Source organism: Cnephaeus nilssonii, assembly GCF_951640355.1.
Source record: "Cnephaeus nilssonii genome assembly, chromosome: 9".
NCBI lineage: Eukaryota > Metazoa > Chordata > Mammalia > Chiroptera > Vespertilionidae > Cnephaeus > Cnephaeus nilssonii.
In genome coordinates, this window is record NC_137080.1 from 79,366,960 (window position 1) to 79,387,173 (window position 20,214).

The following is a 20,214-nucleotide window of genomic DNA, read 5'->3' on the forward strand; positions in this document are numbered from 1 at the left end:
AAAAAAAGTGTACAAAATAATATATACAAAAGACATACATTTAAAATGTTCATCAAAGTTTTATTTACTAACTAGAGGCCCGGTGCACAAAATTTGTGCATGGGAGCAGGGGGGAGAGAATCCCTCAGCTTGGCCTGCACCCTCTCGTAACTCGGGACCCCTCGGGGGATATCCAACTGTCAGTTTAGGGTTAAAACCAGCAGTCGGACATCCCACTCGCAATCCAGGACACTGGCTCCTAACTGCTGGCCTGCCTTCCTGCCAATCGCCCCTCACACCTCTGCCTGCCTGACTGATTGCCCCTAACCACTCACCTGCCTGCCTGATCACCCCTAACCACTCACCTGCCTGCCTGATCACCCCAAACTACTCTGCCTGCCACCTGATCGCCCCTAACCACACACCTGCCTGCCTGATCACCCTTAACTGCCTCTGCCTTGGCCCCCACTGCTGCAGCTTTGTCAAGAATGACATCTGGAAGGTGATTTGGCTGTCCAGTCTAATTATCATATAATGCTTTTATTATTACAGATGTTCACTAATAGAAAGGTTAAGTAAATTATATTGGTAACATACAGTAGAATACTACATAACTATTAACAAAAATAAACTTCACATGCACCATGGATGAATATCAAGCAAAAGAGATTATTAATTCAAAAAATATATATTTTATTTATATGAAGTTTCAAAACTGATAAAAGTAACCCATTGTTATAGAAATCAAAATGGTTTTTTCTCTGGAAAGTTACTGACTGAAAGGGAAACCCAGCGATTTTCTTGGCTGCTGAAACTGTTACATATATTGTTTTTGGTGGTTGTTACATGGGAATGTACATATTTACAAAATTATCAATCTCTACACTTAATACTTTTGTATTTACTAAATGTAAGTTCTACCTTAGTAATTTTTAATTAACAAACTCACTGAGGCAAAGAAGATAAAAAGATCGACACTATATTCCTTGTACAGTCTATTCTTATGAAGTCTTTGGCTAAGACAAGGCAGGGACTGTTCTTCCAGGAAGTACTTTCTGAAACAGTGTGGTCTAACCCTTTAACCTGTCAGAATGCCTATCTAGGGGCATGCCAGAGGGCAGTACTCAATGTTCCTCAGTTATTTTCTCTTCTCATTTTTGATCTTTCCTTCAACTAATTATAGCTTGCAAATATCCAAGTTCTGTTTATATATTAATGAAAATACACCCTGAAACAGCCATGTAAGGAAATAAATTTAAATCCTGTGTCAAGTTTCTAGTATAATTATCTGAAAATATCTTTAAGGGTTTGGCTTAAAATTGCCTATTGGGAATAAAATAAGTGTAAGTAAATGCTAAAGCCAATGAGGTGATGATACCCCTGCTGCTTCTGAAATACTTCGGTTCAGAAAAGCTGCCTTTGGCCCTGGGCAATAGCTCAGTTGATTAGAGCATCATCCTGATATGCCAAGGTTATGGGTTCCATCTCCAGTCAGGTATATGCAAAGGTCAGCCTACGAATGCATAGATAAGTGGATTTGCATATTACCCTTTTATTAGATAGGATATATATATATATATATATATATATATATATATATATATATTGCTATAAATGAAAGTTGTTTAAAGAAAGTCTAATTATAAAACACACACACACACTCTCTCTCAAATCAATAAATAAAAATTTTAAAAAAGAAGAGCTGCCTTCATCTCAGTACAAGCACCTTAAATATCTAAGTTAAAATGACATACTTACGTCCTAGATTTGCAGACCTCCAAGTAATGGAGAACCATTTGGACTTCTCTGGAGGCCTAGTCCAAATCCTGTCCTTATTCTCTAGGGAATAAGCTGCTGTCTGGGTCCTCGGAGTATCAACCTTGGACCCACTTGTTTTTCCACCCCCACAAACATCTTGATGTCTGCATCTTCATTACTTCTGCAGGATTGCTGTTTGCCTAAATCTCTGCCTGGTCCCTGCCATTTTTTCATCCCTCGTGCCCCACCTTTTGACTCTGTATCTGAGACCTGTGTGAGAGTCCAAAACCTGCACTTTCATACTAGTTCTGAGCCAATGATGCAGCTTCATAATGACCTGGTTTCAATCCTCATTCTAAAATGCTTAACGTACTACTGATGCCCAAGTGTTAACCTTTATCTTCATGTTTTTTTTTGTTTTTTTTTGTTTGTTTGTTTTTAAATATATTTTATTGATTTTTTTACAGAGAGGAAGGGAGAGGGATAGAGAGCTAGAAACATCGATGAGAGAGAAACATCAACCAGCTGCCTCTTGCACACCTCCTACTGGGGATGTGCCCGCAACCAATGTACATGCCCTTGACCGGAATTGAACCTGGGACCTTTCAGTCCGCAGACCGACGCTCTATCCACTGAGCCAAACCGGTTTCGGCTATCTTCATGTTTTAACTCAGTTGCTCCAGGTGGATATTTGAACTTCACATAAACAATGTATTCATAGCATTGCTTACAGAGAAAAATATTAACAGCCTAAAATCAAACTTTAGCCAATATTTTATTAAGTACAGTATAAGTCATTTACATTATCAAAATAATGATCATAATGAATCATGATAGAAATTCTGGGAAAGTGGTAAATAATATTTTGTAAATATTATGTGTTTATATGTAAATCTAAGCACTGAATTTGTCCATAAGGGGGAAAAAAAAAGACTTAAAAGACAAAATCTTTAAATTGTCAATACCACCAGTGGTTTAATCGATGTGAAATAAATAATATTTTTGGTATATCTTAAAACTCTTATAACAGCTTTTTCAGGTATAATTAAGGTGCACGTTAGTGTATACCCTAAAACATCATAACAAAGAGAGCATACACACCATCCCAAAAAAATGCCCCTCAGAAAATGCAACAACAGATATTACAGACAGCCTGATCAGGAGCCTAACATATATAATAACAACTAATGAATATATAAATGTGTGTATAAATAAGTACATATACACTGAATGGCCAGATTATTATGATATCTGAACGCATAATAATCTGGCCTTCAGTGTATATCCTATATAATAAAAAGCTAATATGCAAATTGTCCCCTCGACCAGGAGTTCGACCAGCAGACAGGCCGGCCAACCACCCATGTCCCCTCCCCCTGGCCAGGCTGGCCGGACCCCACCCTTGCACGAATTCATGCACTGGGCTTTTAATATACACTATATATATATATATATATATATATATATATATATATATATATATATATAAACATAAACATTGAGTGGCCAGGTTATTATGCGTTCAGATAATAATAATCTGGCCACTCAGTGTATATGTCATACACACACACACACACACACACTAGTAGCCGATCACACACAGTAGGCCACCCACTACTTCCACGGGAACCGGTGGAACCGCAGCATGCCTCCAGGATCTGTGCTACTTTCACGCGAGGTGGGAGGGACCCATGTTCATTCCACCGGAGCAGGGAGGGAGCTGAGCCTATTCCATGGGAGGTGGGAAGGACCCGTGGAATTCCTCAGGAGGCAAGCCTGCCATCTCCTCTTTGGGCTCGTGCTTGGTTGCTGAGGCTGTGGGCCAGCCCCCCTGTTCCTGTCCGTGTCCTCTCCGGCTCCAGGGGGGCCAGCCCGAGCTGGGCATGGAGACGAAGCAAGCTCCACGTGGAGACGAAGAACACACACATATATATATACTAGTGTTCCCGTTGCAGGAAAAATCCTGCAATAGGGTATCCTGCTGCACTCTACCCCGCCCTGCCTGCTCTCCTCCCTTGTCCCCTGCCCCGCCTTCTCCACCAGCCCCCCTGCTTTTCTCCCTTCTCCGCCAGCCCGCCCGCTCTCCTTCCTTTGCCCCTGGCCCCGCCTCTGCTCCTCCCTTCTCCTATCCCCCCCCCCCCCGCTTGCTTGCTTCTCTGCAGCTTTGCTCCCTTCTGAAGCTCTTGGCTTCTTTCTACGCTGTCTTGATATGCAAATTAGCTGCCATCTTTGTTGGGGTAATTTGCATACCCGTCCTGATTGGTTGGTGGGCGTGGCTTGAGTGTAGCGAAGGTGCAGTCAATTTGCATATTTGTCTATTATTAGGTAGGATATACACATGTATATGTTGCTATAAATGAAAGTCGTTTAAAGAAAGTCTAATTATAAAACTTTATCTCAGGAATTGACAGTAATCTAAAATTATGTTGCTGTTCTTTCCAGGATAAAAATGAAACACTTCTTGTTTTTGGCTGCTGCTGCTGGCTTTCTGCCTGGTTTGATTATAAGAATATCTGGGGTTTGTATATTTCATAATTATTTTCGAGAAGAAATAGATCTAACCCTGTAGTACACTCACTTTGTTACAGGCACTATGTGAGGATGTTATATCTACTATTCACCTAGTTCTCACCATAGTCCTATTAGGCAAGTACTATTTTTTTATTTTGTTTTGTTAATCCTTGTCCAAAGATATTTTTTTCCCATTGCTTTTAAGATAGAGTGGAAGGAGGAGAGAAAGAGACAGAGAGAAACATCAATGTGAGAGAAACATATTGTTTGGTTGCCTTCTGCAGGTGCCCTGACCAGGGCCTGGAATTGAATCTGCAACCCAGGTATGTACCCTTGACCAGGAATTGAACCTAAGATCCTTCAGTGCACAGGCACGGGCTCCAACCACCTACCCATAGTGGCCAGAGCAGCAAGTACTATTCTTAATCCCTTATTAGAGAGAAAGGTTAAGTCATGTAGCCAAGGTCAGATAACTAGGACGTGGCAGAGCCTAAAGTACACCTAAGTAGTTTGATTCCACGGGCCCATGCCTGTTTTATTATAGTCCCCCTGGGTAATTCAAAAAGTTGAGAATGTAGGGCAAAAATTAATTATTTATAATTTATGCACGTTTTTTCCATGACTAAATAGAAAAAACAAACACTCTTTTGTTTTGTTGACCCAGAAAAGGTAACTATTCCATTAATATCCAAACTGAGCTATCTGATTTGTAACTATAACAAGATTGCAACACATCAAAAGAAAATATAAAATTAATGATGCCAATGGTAAAGTGAGAAGAGTAAGGAGTGATTAGCATTGGAGTGAATATATAAGGCCTGAATCTCACTACTTATTAAAAACAAGAACTTCAACAATCAGAAACAGAAACAAAATGCTCAATAGTATAATTATGAAGAAGTCCCATATATGTTGTGCTCTAATGTGTACCTCTAAATACCTCAATGATATGAAGAAAATATGACATTTTTAATGTTTCCCAAATCATTTTTATTATGAGAGGAAATCAATAGCTTTGGTATAGAAGATGGCTTTTATATTTTTATATGCTAGATAGGATAAATCAGATGTGTAATATAAATAAGCCGCTCTTTATTGCAACTAATGGTAACCTAAAATATTAAGGATATTTATCTTTCTTCTTGGTGAGTTGCAGATACAGATAAACAATTTTTTGTAAAAAGTCACAAATTGTGGATTATAGCTGATTTGAATCCTATATAAAATATTTTCATTGATTTCAGAGAGGAAGGGAAAGAGAGGGATAGAAACATCAATGAGAGAGAATCATTGATCAGATGCCTCCTGCACGCCCCCTACTGGGGATCAAGCCAACAACCTGGGTATGTTCCCTGACCAGGAATGGAATCATGACCTCCTGGTTCAGAGATTGACACTCAACAACTTAGGCACACCAGCAGGGCTTGAATCCAATTTTACACTTATAGATGCAAATATTACTGTTTTCTCATATGAATAAGACAAACATGTAAATGGTTTTTATTTGGGAAGCAAAGAAGACACTTGGAGGTGTTGTGAGGAATGAGCCAAGGAAGCAAAGTCAGTCAGAAAAAGGTTTGCTATCAAGATTATTGTGGTTCATATTGCCCAATAGCAACTGCTTCAATGTGGTCCAAAGTACCAATTATAAATCTCAAAATTCCCCACCACAGACTATTGCACTATTCTACAGACTTGTATAATGCCATACTGACATTCAGAAATCCTCAAAACTAGCACTGAAGAAATGGAAGGTAACACACTGAGATGAAAAATTGTAAAATGCTGTTTACCATTATTTATTCAATATAACCTATGAATTAAAATTGTGTATAGGTCTGCAAGTAATAGATTGTACATGAAAAATTCCACTTCAAAGAAGTAAGACTAATTAATCATTTTCTGGTAACAGGTAAATGCAGGTAAAGTTCCATATGATTCAGTCCTTACTGAATTGCTAGCTGTCCAAACAGAAATTGTTAATTTACATAACGCCCTCAGGAGAACAGTGGATCCACCAGCCGCGAACATGCTGAAAATGGTAAGATTAATCAAAAAGCAATAGAAATGATGATGAAAATAATAGCAATGGTGCTTCCTGAGTTTTTATTAAGTTCTAGTCACTTTCAATATACTAAAAGTCGGGTCTTCACAAGCGACACCTATGGCCTAGCAGAAGAAAGAGAGGCCCAGGGAAGGTAAGCAAATTTTTCCAAATCCTACAGTTAGTAAATGACAGAGCAACAATTCCAATTCAAACTGCCTGACTTCATTCACACTGTGCCCTAGGACAGAGCTTCTCAGACTCCAGTGTGCTTAAGGATTGCCTGAAGAACTCGGTACAGCACAGGGCCCTGGGCCCTGCTCTCTGAGACCTTGATTTAGGAGGTCTGGGGTGGAGACCAGGCCAAGTTCCCAGCTGATGCGGATGCAGCCAGTCAGTGTTGTCAGTATAGAAACCTTTGCTTACAAGTTATTGAGGCCTTTCATAGCTGTCATCAATGGTAAGACACTCTTCTGAGAATAAAGATGTCCAGACTCTAAGCCAGGTGATGCAGGCAGGTAAACAAATTCTGACAAATCTATTTTCCAGCTCCCTTGCATCTCATGAAAGGAGAGAGAATTGTCTTTCCACTAGAAACCAAAAGCTATCATAGGCATTGTTACACTGTGAGTGCTGCAACTGACATGCATCTTGTGCTTACCACTGACAGGCACTCTTCCAGAACCTATTATATTAATTCACTGAATTCAATAATCTGTGGTTAGATACTATCATTTCCATTTTGCAGATGATTAATTTGAATCTTGAGAAATTAGGTAGCTTCTCCAGTCATACATACTGCATCAGTACAGCGTCGACTACAAATGGCCAGCTCCAGGCACCTGCTCTTAATTAGATACTTCCCTTAGGATGAACATGGTCCAAACTCCTTGGTTTCCAGAAGAGCAAATAAGTGTAGCGAGGAGGTACTAAAGAAGTTATAGAGTAAATAGAATATATAGCCACTGCTATGTTTTATTATTGTGGATTAAAGGTTTATATAATGGAAACAGACTATAAGAATGGCTATGTTCTAGGGCTAAACTGCAAAGGTATGAGAGAGCAACAAAATGATCAATTAGATGCAGCAGTAAAGCTGGGTAACACTGTAAAGTGAATATGGGAATCAAGCTGTTCCATAAACAATTCACAGGACCTGGATAGAAAGAAAGGGATAGAATTACAGACAGTATGGCTGAAGTACCCATCACCACTGCCAGCCAGGGGTTTAAAAAAAAAAAAAAGAGTTTCTGTAAAGTGGGCAAGGACCTGATTAAACAGAACCACTTGTCAAAACCAGAATTCATGACTTTGGTACAATAACCATAAACACTCACTTGCTTTTTTTAATCAGGGTTGTCCTAGTATCACAAAAACAGAGTATCTTATCAACATAATGTCCTATAGAGCATCCTCAAAGAGGTCTGAACAACAGACTCTGTGTAATGAATGCTGCCGTTAATTTACACCATGAGATAAGCTGACTCTGAGATGGAAATTAGCATGCAGGATATTTATTGGGGAGCAATTTCCAGATTTACACTTACCTATGGATGGAAAGCGAGAAGCATCATTGGGCTTACTGAGGAATGCGATTGTGACACAGTCCCAGCAGAGGCTTTAGCTAATCCCATGGGAAACTATACAACCAGGACAAGCCATCTGAGCTGTCCTGAGTTGGAGGGAAGTGTCCTAGAAGGTACAATTGCCATGTGTGCTGGTTGTTGGATATGGGCTACCCCAGGGAAGGGATTATGCTCATGGATAAGGACAACTTTAGGGAGCACAGGCAATAGTAGAGTTGTCTGTGGGCAGCACTCTCAGCTTAAGAGGAAATAAGTGCTTCAGTTCAGAGGGGGACCAGGGTAGTGCATCACAGTATGTATGACTAGCAACCTGTGAGTAAAAATGAGAGGATATACATATAGAATTGGGTACCCATCCTGGCATGTAGTGTTAGCTATAATCTTTATTATACACAATTTTATAGGAAATATGTGACACTATACTTGCTTCTAATCACAGCCAACATTTATTTACTGAACATGTAACATAAGATTGATCACATCACAATTGTATTGTTTCAATTATCATATTAAAGTTTTTGAACAAACTATTGGGTATGAAGTATGGATTACATTTTATAGAGGAAGAAACTAAGGTTACAAGAGACTAAATGATATGTACTAATGAGTGATGGGAAGGATTGCTAACCCTGGTATGTTTTCCAGGAAGTATTTACTTAACTTCTTAATACTTCTGAGAGAGAAACTACATCTGAAATATATTACCAAATTTGATTTTGAAAGCGTAAAGGCTAAAAGAATGAATTGAAAGTTTTGTCTTTCTCTTTCAACTAGACTATTTAAAGCAGTATAATTATTTAAATTATCTTCAATTATTTAAATTGAGTATATTTCTGGCCTTGGATTCTTAATAACAATTAATTGGAATGTTATTATGGAAATGTTAAGATCATGTGTTTGTATTTTACTTTGTCACTGTAGAGTTGGAATGAAGAAGCTGCACAAAATGCCAGAGAATTGTCAAAGTATTGTGACGTGGTGCAGAGCAACGCACTTAAGAGAAGAATTAAAAGTAGGTGTATGTCTATGACTCACCTTTGTGTTCATAGGTCCTCAGGGATTGCTCATAGTCTATATAACTCATAGTCTGCTCTGACTGATTTCACCCTTCTTATCAGCTTGGGGATGACAAAGACTGAAATGTTGATTGATTTGATTTCTAAGCCTTGGCGTCATCTCCTGCTGTCAATGTCTCACCAGATGTGTACTCATCCAAGAGAGAGAAGATTGCCAGCAGAGATGCCACTGAGCTGCCTCCTCTTATAAGATATTGCTTGGATAGCCAGCAAAACAATTATAAAGTAAAAATAAGGAAGTCATTCTTGTAAAGTACTTTCAAAATTTTAGAGTATAACCCAACCCTTTTCCCTTCTTTCAGATACTTTTTGTGGAGAAAATATGTATTTGACTTCTTATCCTATCTCATGGACAGATGTGATTCGAATCTGGCACAATGAGTCTAATTATTTTCGATATGGTATCTGGTCATCAACAGACGAGGAAAAAACAGTTGATCATTACACTCAGGTAACTTGTGAACTGGCAAATATGTATATTGCTTAAGCAAATATGATCATGTGTGAAAATAGGTGACTGATAACCAAGGGCAATCATTCTACCCACTTTTTCAAACTTATACTTGACATACTGAATTCCTCTTATAAATTTCAACTCAAGGAAATGTGATTCCATTAATAAAGAACTTAGAGATGATTTTTCCTTCTTTGCATAATTGATTTTCTGAGAAGTAAACATCAATATTAATATATCAATGTAATTTATAAGTTATATTTGATAAGAATGAAAATAATTATAACAATATAGAGAATCCCCTTCTTTCCAGTTGATTTTTATTGTGGTAAAATAATCTAGCCTATCTAATAAAAGAGTAATATGCAAATTGACCATCACTCCAACACCCAAGATGGCTGCCCCCATGTGGTCAAAGATGGCTGCCCCCATGTAGACACACGATGGCCACCACAAGATGGCCAGCAGGAGAGGGCAGTTGGGAGGGACCAGGCCTGCAAGGGAGGGTAGTTGGGGGTAATCAAGCCTGCAGGGGAGGGCAGTTAGGGGTGACCAGGCCAGCAGAGGAGGGAAGTTGGGGGCGACCAGGCCCGCAGGGAAGGGCATTTGGGGGGGACCCAGGCCTGCAGGGGAGAGCAGTTGAGGGGGACCAGGCCTGCAGGGGAGGGCAGTTAGGGGTGACCAGGCCTGAAGGGGAGGGCAGTTAGGGGTGACCAGGCCGGCAGAGGAGGAAAGTTGGGGGCAAACAGGCTGGCAGAGGAGCAGTTAGGCATCAATCAGGCTGGTAGGGGAGTGGTTAGGGGGGGTGATCAGGCTGGCAGGTGGAAGCGGTTAGGGGCAATCAGGAAGGAAGGCAGGTGAGCAGTTGGGAGCCAGCAGTCCTGGATTGTGAAAGCGATGTCCAACTGCCTGGGATCGGGCCTAAACGGGCAGTTGGACATCCCTCGAAGGGTCCCAGATTGGAGACAGTGCAGGCTGGGCTGAGGGACACCACCACCCTCCCCCCACCCCCATGCATGAATTTCATGCACCGGGCCTCTAGTTTTAAATATAATAATGTAACTTTTAATATGATTCTGAATTTAATTTGTTGAGGAGTTTTACATTGTTCACATGGGATATTGATTGTAGTTTACTTTCTTCTTTAAATTGATTTTAGAGAGAGAGAAAGGGGAAGGGAGAGAGAGAGAGAGAGAAATGTTGATGTGAAAAAGAAACATTGATCAGTTGACTCCAGTGTGCACCCTGACCATGGAAAAAGCTGCCACCTGGGCATACACCTTAACTGGATGATAGAAAATCAAACCTGTGACCCTTCAGTGCATAGGATGATGCTCAAACAACTGAGCCACACTGACCAAGACTGTAGCTTACTCTTTTTTGTAATGGCTGTGTCAGTCTCCAGTATTAGAATAAAACTGGTTTCATAGTAATTGTTAAAATGTATTTTTTCATCTTGAAACTGTTAGATGACTTTAAAAATTATTGATATTCATTATTCTTTCAATATTTGGTATAATTCACCAGAGAAGTGATCAGAGCCAGAACTTTTTTTATTTTGTTAAAACTTTTGTATTGCAGTTTCTCTTTTTGAAGAATCATCTCTTAGAAACATTGATTTTCTCTATTGCTTTTATCTTCTTTATTTTTACTCTGATATTTATTATGTAATTTATTTGATTATTCTATTTTCCCCTAGTTAATCTAGCTAATTTATCAATTGTATTGATCTTTTTGAAGAAGGTTAATACTTTTGGTTTTATTGATTTTCTTATTCTTTATTTTCTTTATACTTTAACCTATGTTATTTCCTTCAGCTAGCTTTGGGTTTAACTTATTATATTTTTCTAGTTTCATAAGCTAAAACTTTATATTATTGATTTGAGATCTTATTCTTTAATGTGACCATTTAGAGCTATAAAGGTACCTTAGCACTGTTTTTACTGCATTAACCCTAAGTTTTAGTATGTTGAATTTTTATTTTTTGTCCTAAGATATTTTCTAATTTCCCATTTAATTTCTCTTTTACCCACTTGTAAAAATTGTGTTTTTAATATACACATATTAGTAAATTCTCCAGTTTCTTTCAGCTTTTGATTTTTAGTTTCATTCCTTTGTGATAAGAAAAAAAATACTTAGTTATATTTAAGACTTTAAATATATTAAAATTAGGTTTGTAGTCTACCATATAGTCTATCTTGGAGATTTTTCCATGTGTACTTGACAATAGTATATGCCATTGCTATTGGCTAGAGTGTTTTATTTCTTACAATTTGGAAACTGTCTTGTGTGTGTGTTTTTTTTTTTCTTTTTTGTCCCTCATTTTCTCCATTACCATCTTTGTTTATTTATTTAGTGGACTTCTTGTAGTGGTACATATTGATACCCTCCTCATTTCCTTTTGTGCATTTACTATAGATATATTCTATTTGGTTGCTATGTGAATGATATATAATATTCTAAAAGTATAATAATCTGTTTTAAACTGATAACCAATTGCATACAAAAAATGCTCATTTATAATTCCAGCACCCTGCTTATGCAACAAATTATTTTTACAAGAAAGAGTCATTATTATTATTATACATTTATTTTTAAATCCTGTAAAAATTTTAAAATAGCACTACAGAACAAAATTTCAATGATCTTGGTTTTTACATTTTACCATGCATTTACTTTACTGGAGATATTATATTTTCACATGTCTTTAAGTTACTATTTACTTTCTTTTCATTTCACTCAAGGAATTCTCTTCACTATTTATTGTGAGTCAGAACTAGTGGCAATAAACTCCTACAAATTTTGTTTTGCTCAAAATATCTTAATTTCTCCTTCATTTCTGAAAGGCAGTTTTGTAAGATACAGTATATTATTTTTGGTTTACTATTTTTTTTCTTTCAGAACTTTAAAAGTATCACCCACTCTCTTCTATACTGTGAGTTTTCTCCTGAGAAATACTCTAATGATCTTATTGCAGATTCCTGTACATGACGAGTCACAGTATTTTTTCTGCTTTCAAGATTCTCTCTTAGTCTTTATTTTTTGACAGTTTGAATATAATATATCTTAGTACTGATTGTATTCTACTTGGAGATCATTGATCTTCTTGGATTTATACCTCAAATTATTTTTTCAAATTTTGGAAATCCTAAACAATATTTTCAAATGATCTCTCTACTCCTTTTGTTCTATATTTTCCTGCTTGCACTCCCAAAATGTATATATGGGTCTACTTGATGAGGTCCCACAAACCCCCTAGCCTCTGTCAAATACAATAATTTCAAATGATCTGTCTCATAGTTGGTCAATGCTTTCTTCTGCCTGTTCAAATCTGTTATTGATCACTTCTAGTAAGTATTTTGAATTTAGTTATGCTATTTGCCATTCTAGAATTTCTCTTTGGTTCCTTGAATGTCCAATCTTTGTTGACATTCTCATTTTAAAAATATATTGTTAATATATTGTTTCTGTGATTTATTTTTCTTCTTTTTTGTGTTTTTCTTTAGCTCTTTAAGCACATTTAAGACAATTGTTTTAAAGTCTATGTGTAGTAAGTCTAATGCCTGTGTGTATTCACTGTTTCTGTGATTTCATCTGTTTCTTTGAGTGGGACATGTTTTTCTATTTCTTTATATAACTTGTGATTCTTTTGTTGTTGTCAAAAATAGGACATTTGAACAAAAAAGCAACTTTTCCCTGTCTTTGCCGATTTATAGGAATGACCTTGATTAACTAACAGGGTACATTTTGAGATTGGGGATCAATCCAGGGTGAAACTTAGAGATCTCATGTTATTTTTCTAAGCAAGTATCATGCCTGAGACCATGTCTCTGATTTTTTTTTCCCATTTCCCCAAATGCATAGCTGTTTTCAAATGTCTTAATTTCCACAATTTCTCATTCTTGTTGGCACTTTGAATGTTCTGGAGTATTTCCTCCTACATAGTCCTTTGCTCCAGGTGTCAGTGGGTTTGCAGTTCTCCTTCTGTTGTAATGAGCTAGATCCACTTTTTCCTGTGTCTTTTCATGTCTGGGAACTGAATTATGGCATAGTTTACCATCTGAGCTCTAAATAATGAAAAAAAGAATATTCCTTGGGGCAGCACTTAGCAGATTAGAACCTTGCAAATAAGGTCATTTCTAGTTCCTCCAACCCATGTGAGGAAACAAAATGTCAACCATCTCCTACCAACCACTAGACACGTCAGAATCTTTCTGTTTTTATGACTTCCTAAATAGCTATGCTGAAAGTATCCTAATAACAAAGATGTTTATTTTAAATCATAGATAGCAATATTCATATTAAAATCATTGAGAAAATATCAAATTTTACCAACATAATCTCTTTATGTTTACAGATTGTTTGGGCTTCCTCTTACCTCATTGGCTGTGGTGTGTCATCATGCTGCAAAAGATTGTCACCTCAGTATCTCTATGTTTGCCATTATTGCCATGAGTATGTATTCTACAGTCTGGGTTCACATAGCTTTTATTCTAGTTTCTCAAACAGAGAATAAAAGTCAAATAAATATTACATTTCAGTTATTTAGCTATTTCTAAAACTTTACACACACACACTTTTCTTTACTTACATCCTATTTTTCTAAATAAATCTATATATCACTAATAGAATATTTAAATTCAGAAATATTACAAGTAGTCTAGCTATGTGTTACTGAGCTAGCTGACGGTAAACACTAGGAGATTTACTTGAACAATGCAGAGTAATTGTATAATGCAAGGGCAGAAATACAATGGAGTATTAAAAATAAACAGAAAAAGCCAAGTGTTCTTGCCTTTAGCTTTTTAGTATAACTGTCGATATATGTCTTTTCTTTAAAAAATTAAGTTTATATTTTACCCACAGTGTGAGTGCCAATTCCTAGAAGAAATAATTTGATTGCTTTATGAAGAGCAGGTGTGCTCCTGAGTCACATGGTATTTTACCACTTTCTCCCATGTGCGTAGCACAATAAAAAGATGTTTAATATGAACCAATGAAAATGATTTAGCTGATCATGTGCTACCACCTTTACACTTTAAATGAGGTCTCCTAAATCACTGTGGAATCAATTTCTATAACATCCTATATAATCCTATATAATAAAACATAGTATGTTTATGACCCCAGCTGATTGGTCGACTGTTGGGTCGACCGCTGGACCATTGCTATGATGTACCCTGTCTACCAAGGGATAGACTCTCCAACTGGTAGGTTAGCTTGCTGCTGGGATCTGACCGATTAAGACTGGGTTAGAGGGCTGGACACGCTTTGGAGCCCTCCCACGGTCCCTCTCCAACTGGCTGGCCAACCTCCCATGCTCCCTCCCTGGCCCCCATTGGCCCTGATCATGACTAGGCTAGATGGTCCCCATCAGCGGCCAGGCTGAGGGACCCCATCCATGCACGAATTCGTGCCCTGGGCCTCTAATATTCATATAATAGGTCCATGTGATTTATTTCTGGTCTTATTACATCTTTATTTTAGTAGTTAGTATTTGTTGTGATTTTTTACCTATGTAGTTAATGCTGAGAAAAATAATGATCTGCTTACATTTCAAAGCCATAAATTGTGCTAAATCTTTGAAGGGGTTGGTGGTCTGTGGTGAAGTGCTGACAATACAAAAAGAAATAGAAAGCATGGAGTTGTGATTGAAAAATTTTCTTAGCAAAAAGATTTCATGGTGTATCTGACATGATCCCTTATTTAATTAAGTAATAAATATATTTTATATGGTAAATTTTTTCACAATGTACAGATCAAGGAGAAAAAATATTAGATAGAATGTTCTTTCAGCCAAAACATTTACTGTATTTATAGTATGAATCAACTATAATCCACATTGTTTTCTTAAGATATCTGCAGGCAAACCTGTCTTCTCTATAATTTAAAGTTATCTCAGAACTGGAAAGTCTTACCTACTCACTCTGTCCTCCAGCTCTTTAGGTTGAGTAAAATATGGTTTACGTTTACTTTGTATAATTCTTCATGTGTCAATAAAAGACAGTAACATGTATCAATTTTCTTATAACATAGTTAAAGATAAATTTGGAACAACTACACTCACTTAAAACTTTTAACATTGTTAAGAACCATGTACTTTCATGTGACTATTTATCAAGTACTTAGGGGTATAAAGAAAAAATTCCTATTGTAAATGGCTCTAAAGTCATTCTACTTAGGACTTGACTGTTCAAAGAGGTACAAACTGCCTCAAAATATTCTTAGGACACCATAGTTGCCTGTTGCACATTTAAAAAGATAAATTTTCATTGTATAACTTACGAAGTCTAGTAATATTAAATTCATCTAAAAGATTATCATTGTTATATACACGTCATTTTAAAAAATTGTCTTTAAAGTTTATTGTAAATAGTGAGTACATTATATATGTATTTTCTAAACTTCAAATTTATTAGACCACTTTTTTTTTTCTTAAGGGGAAATGAACCTGACTTAAAGAATATACCTTATCATCTGGGCAATACATGTGAATATTGTCCAAACAACTGTGAAGACAAACTTTGCAGTAAGTTTTACATTCCAGTTTGCTTAATATTGACTGTTGATTTGAGTCAATTTAGTTGCAGATATAGGAAATTATAACAATTATACCAAAATCTGCTGGGATTCACAATTGAATTTAGTAAAGTTGCAGGATACAAGTCAATATACCAAAGTTAGTTGTATTTATACTCACAAATAACAAACTATCAGGAAAAAAAAATGTAAAAAGGAGCCCTAGTTGCAATTACAGCAAAAAATAAAATGAAATACCTAAGCATAAATTTACTCAAGACAGTAAAGATCTGTATACTGAAAATTATAATACATTGATGAAAAAAATCAAGACACATATAAATGAAAATATATTACCCACTCATGTATTGTAAGAATTAATATTGCTGAAATGTATACATTACTCAAATCTATCTACAGACTTACTGTAATCTTTATCAAAATTCCTTTAGCATTTTTCACAGAAATATCACTATCAATATTAAAATTTGTATGAAAACACAAAAGACCCCAAATAGCCAAAACAATCTTAAGGGGAAAAAATAAAGCTGAAGGTATCACACTCCTGATTTCAAACTATATTACAAACGTGAGTTATCAGAGCAGTATAGAACTGACATAAAAACAGACACATTGATTAATGGGACAAAAGAGAGAGCCCAGAAATAAACTGATGCATTTGTAATCAATTAATTTACAACAAAGGAGCCAAATATACACCAGGGGAAAGGATAGTCTCTTCAATGAATGGTGTTCAAAAAACTAGACATGCAAAAGCATGAAAGAGGACCACTATCGTACACCATTTACAAATTTAACTCAGTGAGGAATAAAATCTTGTGTGTGAAACTTGAAACCATAAAACTCCTAGAAGAAAACATGAAGGTAATCTCCTTGATATCGGTCTTGGCAAAGACTTTTTAAATTTGATACTAAAAGCAAAGGCAACAAAAACAAAAATAAACAAATGGGACTACATCAAACTAAAAAGCTTCTGCACAGAAAAAAAGAAAGCCATCAACAAAATGAACAGGCAACCTACAAAATGGGAGAAAATATTTGCAAATCACATATCTGATTCAGGGTTAATGTCCAAAATATATAAAGAACTCACACAACTCAATAGCAAAATAAAACAAAACAATAACAACAAAATAATCTGAGTTAAATATGGGAAGAGGAATGAAATAAATATTTTCCAATGAAGACAGCAACTGTCTTTGACCCTCTGATACTCTGTCCTATCAGGCACATGAAAAGACACTTAGCATCGCTAATCATCAGAAAAATGCAAATCAAAACCACAATGAGTTACCTCATGCCTATTTGAATGGCTATTATAAAAGGGACAGGAAATCAGTGATGGTGAGGATGTGGACAAAAGGAGCTCTTGGACACTGTTGATGGAAATGGAAATTGGGGCCGTGACTTTGGCAAATAGTATGGAGAGACTTTGAAGAGTTCAAAACGGAACCACCATATGATCCCGCAACTCTACTTCTCGGTATTTCTCCAAAGAAACTGAAAACACTAACTCAAAAAGGTATCTGTTCATTGTTAGCACCAATAGCCAAGGCATGGAAACAACCTGTCTATTGACAGATAAAATGACAAAGAAAATGTGATATACTAATCAGCCATAAGAAAAAGGAAACTGCCATTTGCAAAAACATGGATGAACCTTGAAGACATTATGTTAAATGAAGTGAGTCAGTCAGAGAACAATGAATTCTCTATTACCTCACTTATATGTGGAATCTAAAAGTCCAAACTCATAACAGAGAATAGATCAGTGATATTCAGAAGCTAGGAGATAGGGTACAGGAAGAATGAGTTAAGGTGACTAAAAGGTATAAAATTCCAGTTAGAGGAAGAATAAATTCTGGCCATGTAATGTGCAGCATTTTGCCTATAGTTAAAAATATTGTACTCTATATTTGAAAGTTACTAAGGGAGTAAATCCTAACTGCTCTCATCAGAAGAAAAAAATGTATAACTATGTAAGGTTATGAATGCTAACTAAACTAATTGTTAATCATTTCATGGTATACTGGTATACAGACATCATAATATTGTGTTATACACCTGAAATGAATACAATGTTATATATCAATTATATCTCAATAAAACTAGGAAGAGTAAAGAATGAAAGAAAAAAGTGTAATCAAAACAATTTAGAGAAGTCAAAGAAAAAACATGTAACATAAAAAGAAAAACATATCTCTCACCTCATATTTCTCTAAAATACTACATGGCAGAAGACTGTGGGATAATGATGGATAGCTGATTTCGAGAAATACTGATATACATATGTGCTTGTTAATAGTATAGAGCCCACTGACTTGTTATATAAGAAAATATTTGGGTAAAGAGATTATTTGAGAAATTTTGCTATTCTAGATGTAGATTTTATACAATTTTTACATTGGCTATGTATGAATTTTTTCACTAACAATGCTAAATGACGTACACTTTCTGATTTCAAAGCTTATTACAAAGCTATAGTAATCAGAGTGGTGCTGGTTTAACAGACAAGTGCCAATGGAATAGAATAGAGCCCAGAAACAAACCCTAGCATATATGGGTGTATATTAATTTTAATAATCCAAAGCAATGCCTTACCTATCAAATGGTAGAGCATCATATAAGCAGAATACAACACATAAATAAAACGTTATTATATACTAGAGGTCCGATGCACGAAGATTTGTGCAAGAATAGGTGTTCCTTCCCCTGGCTGCCGACACCGCCTTTGCTCAGGCCCGGGCCGCCTTCCGCCTCTCCCCTTGTCACATCAATTTGCATATTCCCTCCTTATTGGCTATGGGCACCGCCATTTTGTGGTGGAGTTACGGTCAATTTGCATATTCTGTCTTCATTACATAGGATAGTTTATGATGTTGATGATATCCAAGTGACTCATCTCTAATCTGCTTAGATATGTCTGACCAAAAAATAGTGATTAAAACAACCTATTTAACATCAGAGGCGACTTTCATCTTTTTTCTTTAATGACTGACCTCATTTAACTCATTACCTGTTTTCTATTCTAATTTTATTAGTTCATGGTAATCAACATTAATGAGCTATTGTTGGTCAATTTTATGTTTATGTCTTTAGGAGATGACCTCTTTACTCACTGCCTGTGATTGTTGCAGATAACATTGCTTTTTCCTTTCAGCTAACCCCTGCATCTATTATGATGAATACACTAACTGCCATATACAGAAAGTGTTTCCTGGATGCAGCGCCCTGTCAGTCACACTACAATGCAAAGCCACTTGCTTTTGTACCACTGAGATCAAGTAACCCTTGTGACTTACAACTGTAATATGCTGTTAGTGAAATGTCCGCTGCATTGTATCTTCCACCTTACTTTGCTCCAGTAGTTGTTGCTGAATTTCATTTGGTTTTAATTATAGTTGAGATCCTAATTTTCATTAATCATACACGGGCCTCAGATATTTACACCAGTGCCACCCACTCCTGTCCTGCTACACCCTGAAGTAACATTGGTTTATTTCTTATTCTTGGAGTGAAAGGTCCAGTTTAACACCTGCCCCATATTTAAATCACACGAGTTAGTGTTCAGAGGTTGACAAAATTCAGCTGATGGCATAACTGGGTTCCTCTTTCTCTGTTTTACTCCTTCTCCTGCTTTCTCTCATCTCCAATGAGCCTGGTGTTTGTCTTCCCTGCAAATGTACATGAACTAATAATTCTTCACTTTGCAACTTTACTTCTATATTAAGTCAATCATTAAAGTAATTTACAAAGCAAACAAAGAGTTCAGGCTCATTAATAGCAAGGTAAATATTGCCTAATTGCAAGTGGTTTAAGTGTGTTATTGTTTCACTGTTTTAACTACACATTTGCAAAGCAGGAAAAAACCTGTGTGCCCTTAATTGAACAAAATATGGATTCAGCACTGATTATATACAAAGTGTAATTCATAAAATATGGAGGGTATTATCTTCCTCATCCTATCTAATAAAAGAGAAGCATGCAAATTGACCGTACCTCTGCTATATCCACCTGCCAATCAGAGCAAATATGCAAATTAACCCAACTAAGATGGCAGTGGCCACAGAGCTTGAGCAAACAGGAGGCTTGGGTTGCCCCCGCAATGGAGGAAGCCAAGCTTCCCGCCCGCCCTGGCCTGCCCTAGCCACCACTCAAGGCTACAAAGTTTAAATTATAGAAGATAAATAAATCCCAGATACCTGCTTGCAGCTGGCCCTGGCCTCCACTCAAGGAGGCACTGAAAAAAAAAAAGGAGTGGCTGGG

At 36.7% G+C, this 20,214-nt stretch overlaps 1 protein-coding gene across 1 annotated transcript; it reads left to right on the forward strand.

The window, feature by feature from the left end:
* Positions 1-3,382: 3,382 nt before the first annotated feature.
* On the forward strand, positions 3,383-19,236 carry CRISP1 (cysteine rich secretory protein 1; the record flags this gene model as incomplete). The annotated part of the gene is made up of 7 exons (XM_079781625.1): positions 3,383-3,415; positions 6,161-6,289; positions 8,800-8,890; positions 9,257-9,405; positions 13,766-13,863; positions 15,849-15,937; positions 19,109-19,236. 7 exons carry the CDS (start codon positions 3,383-3,385, stop codon positions 19,234-19,236), a joined length of 717 nt encoding a protein of 238 aa, XP_079637751.1.
* Between the last annotated feature and the right edge of the window lie 978 nt (positions 19,237-20,214).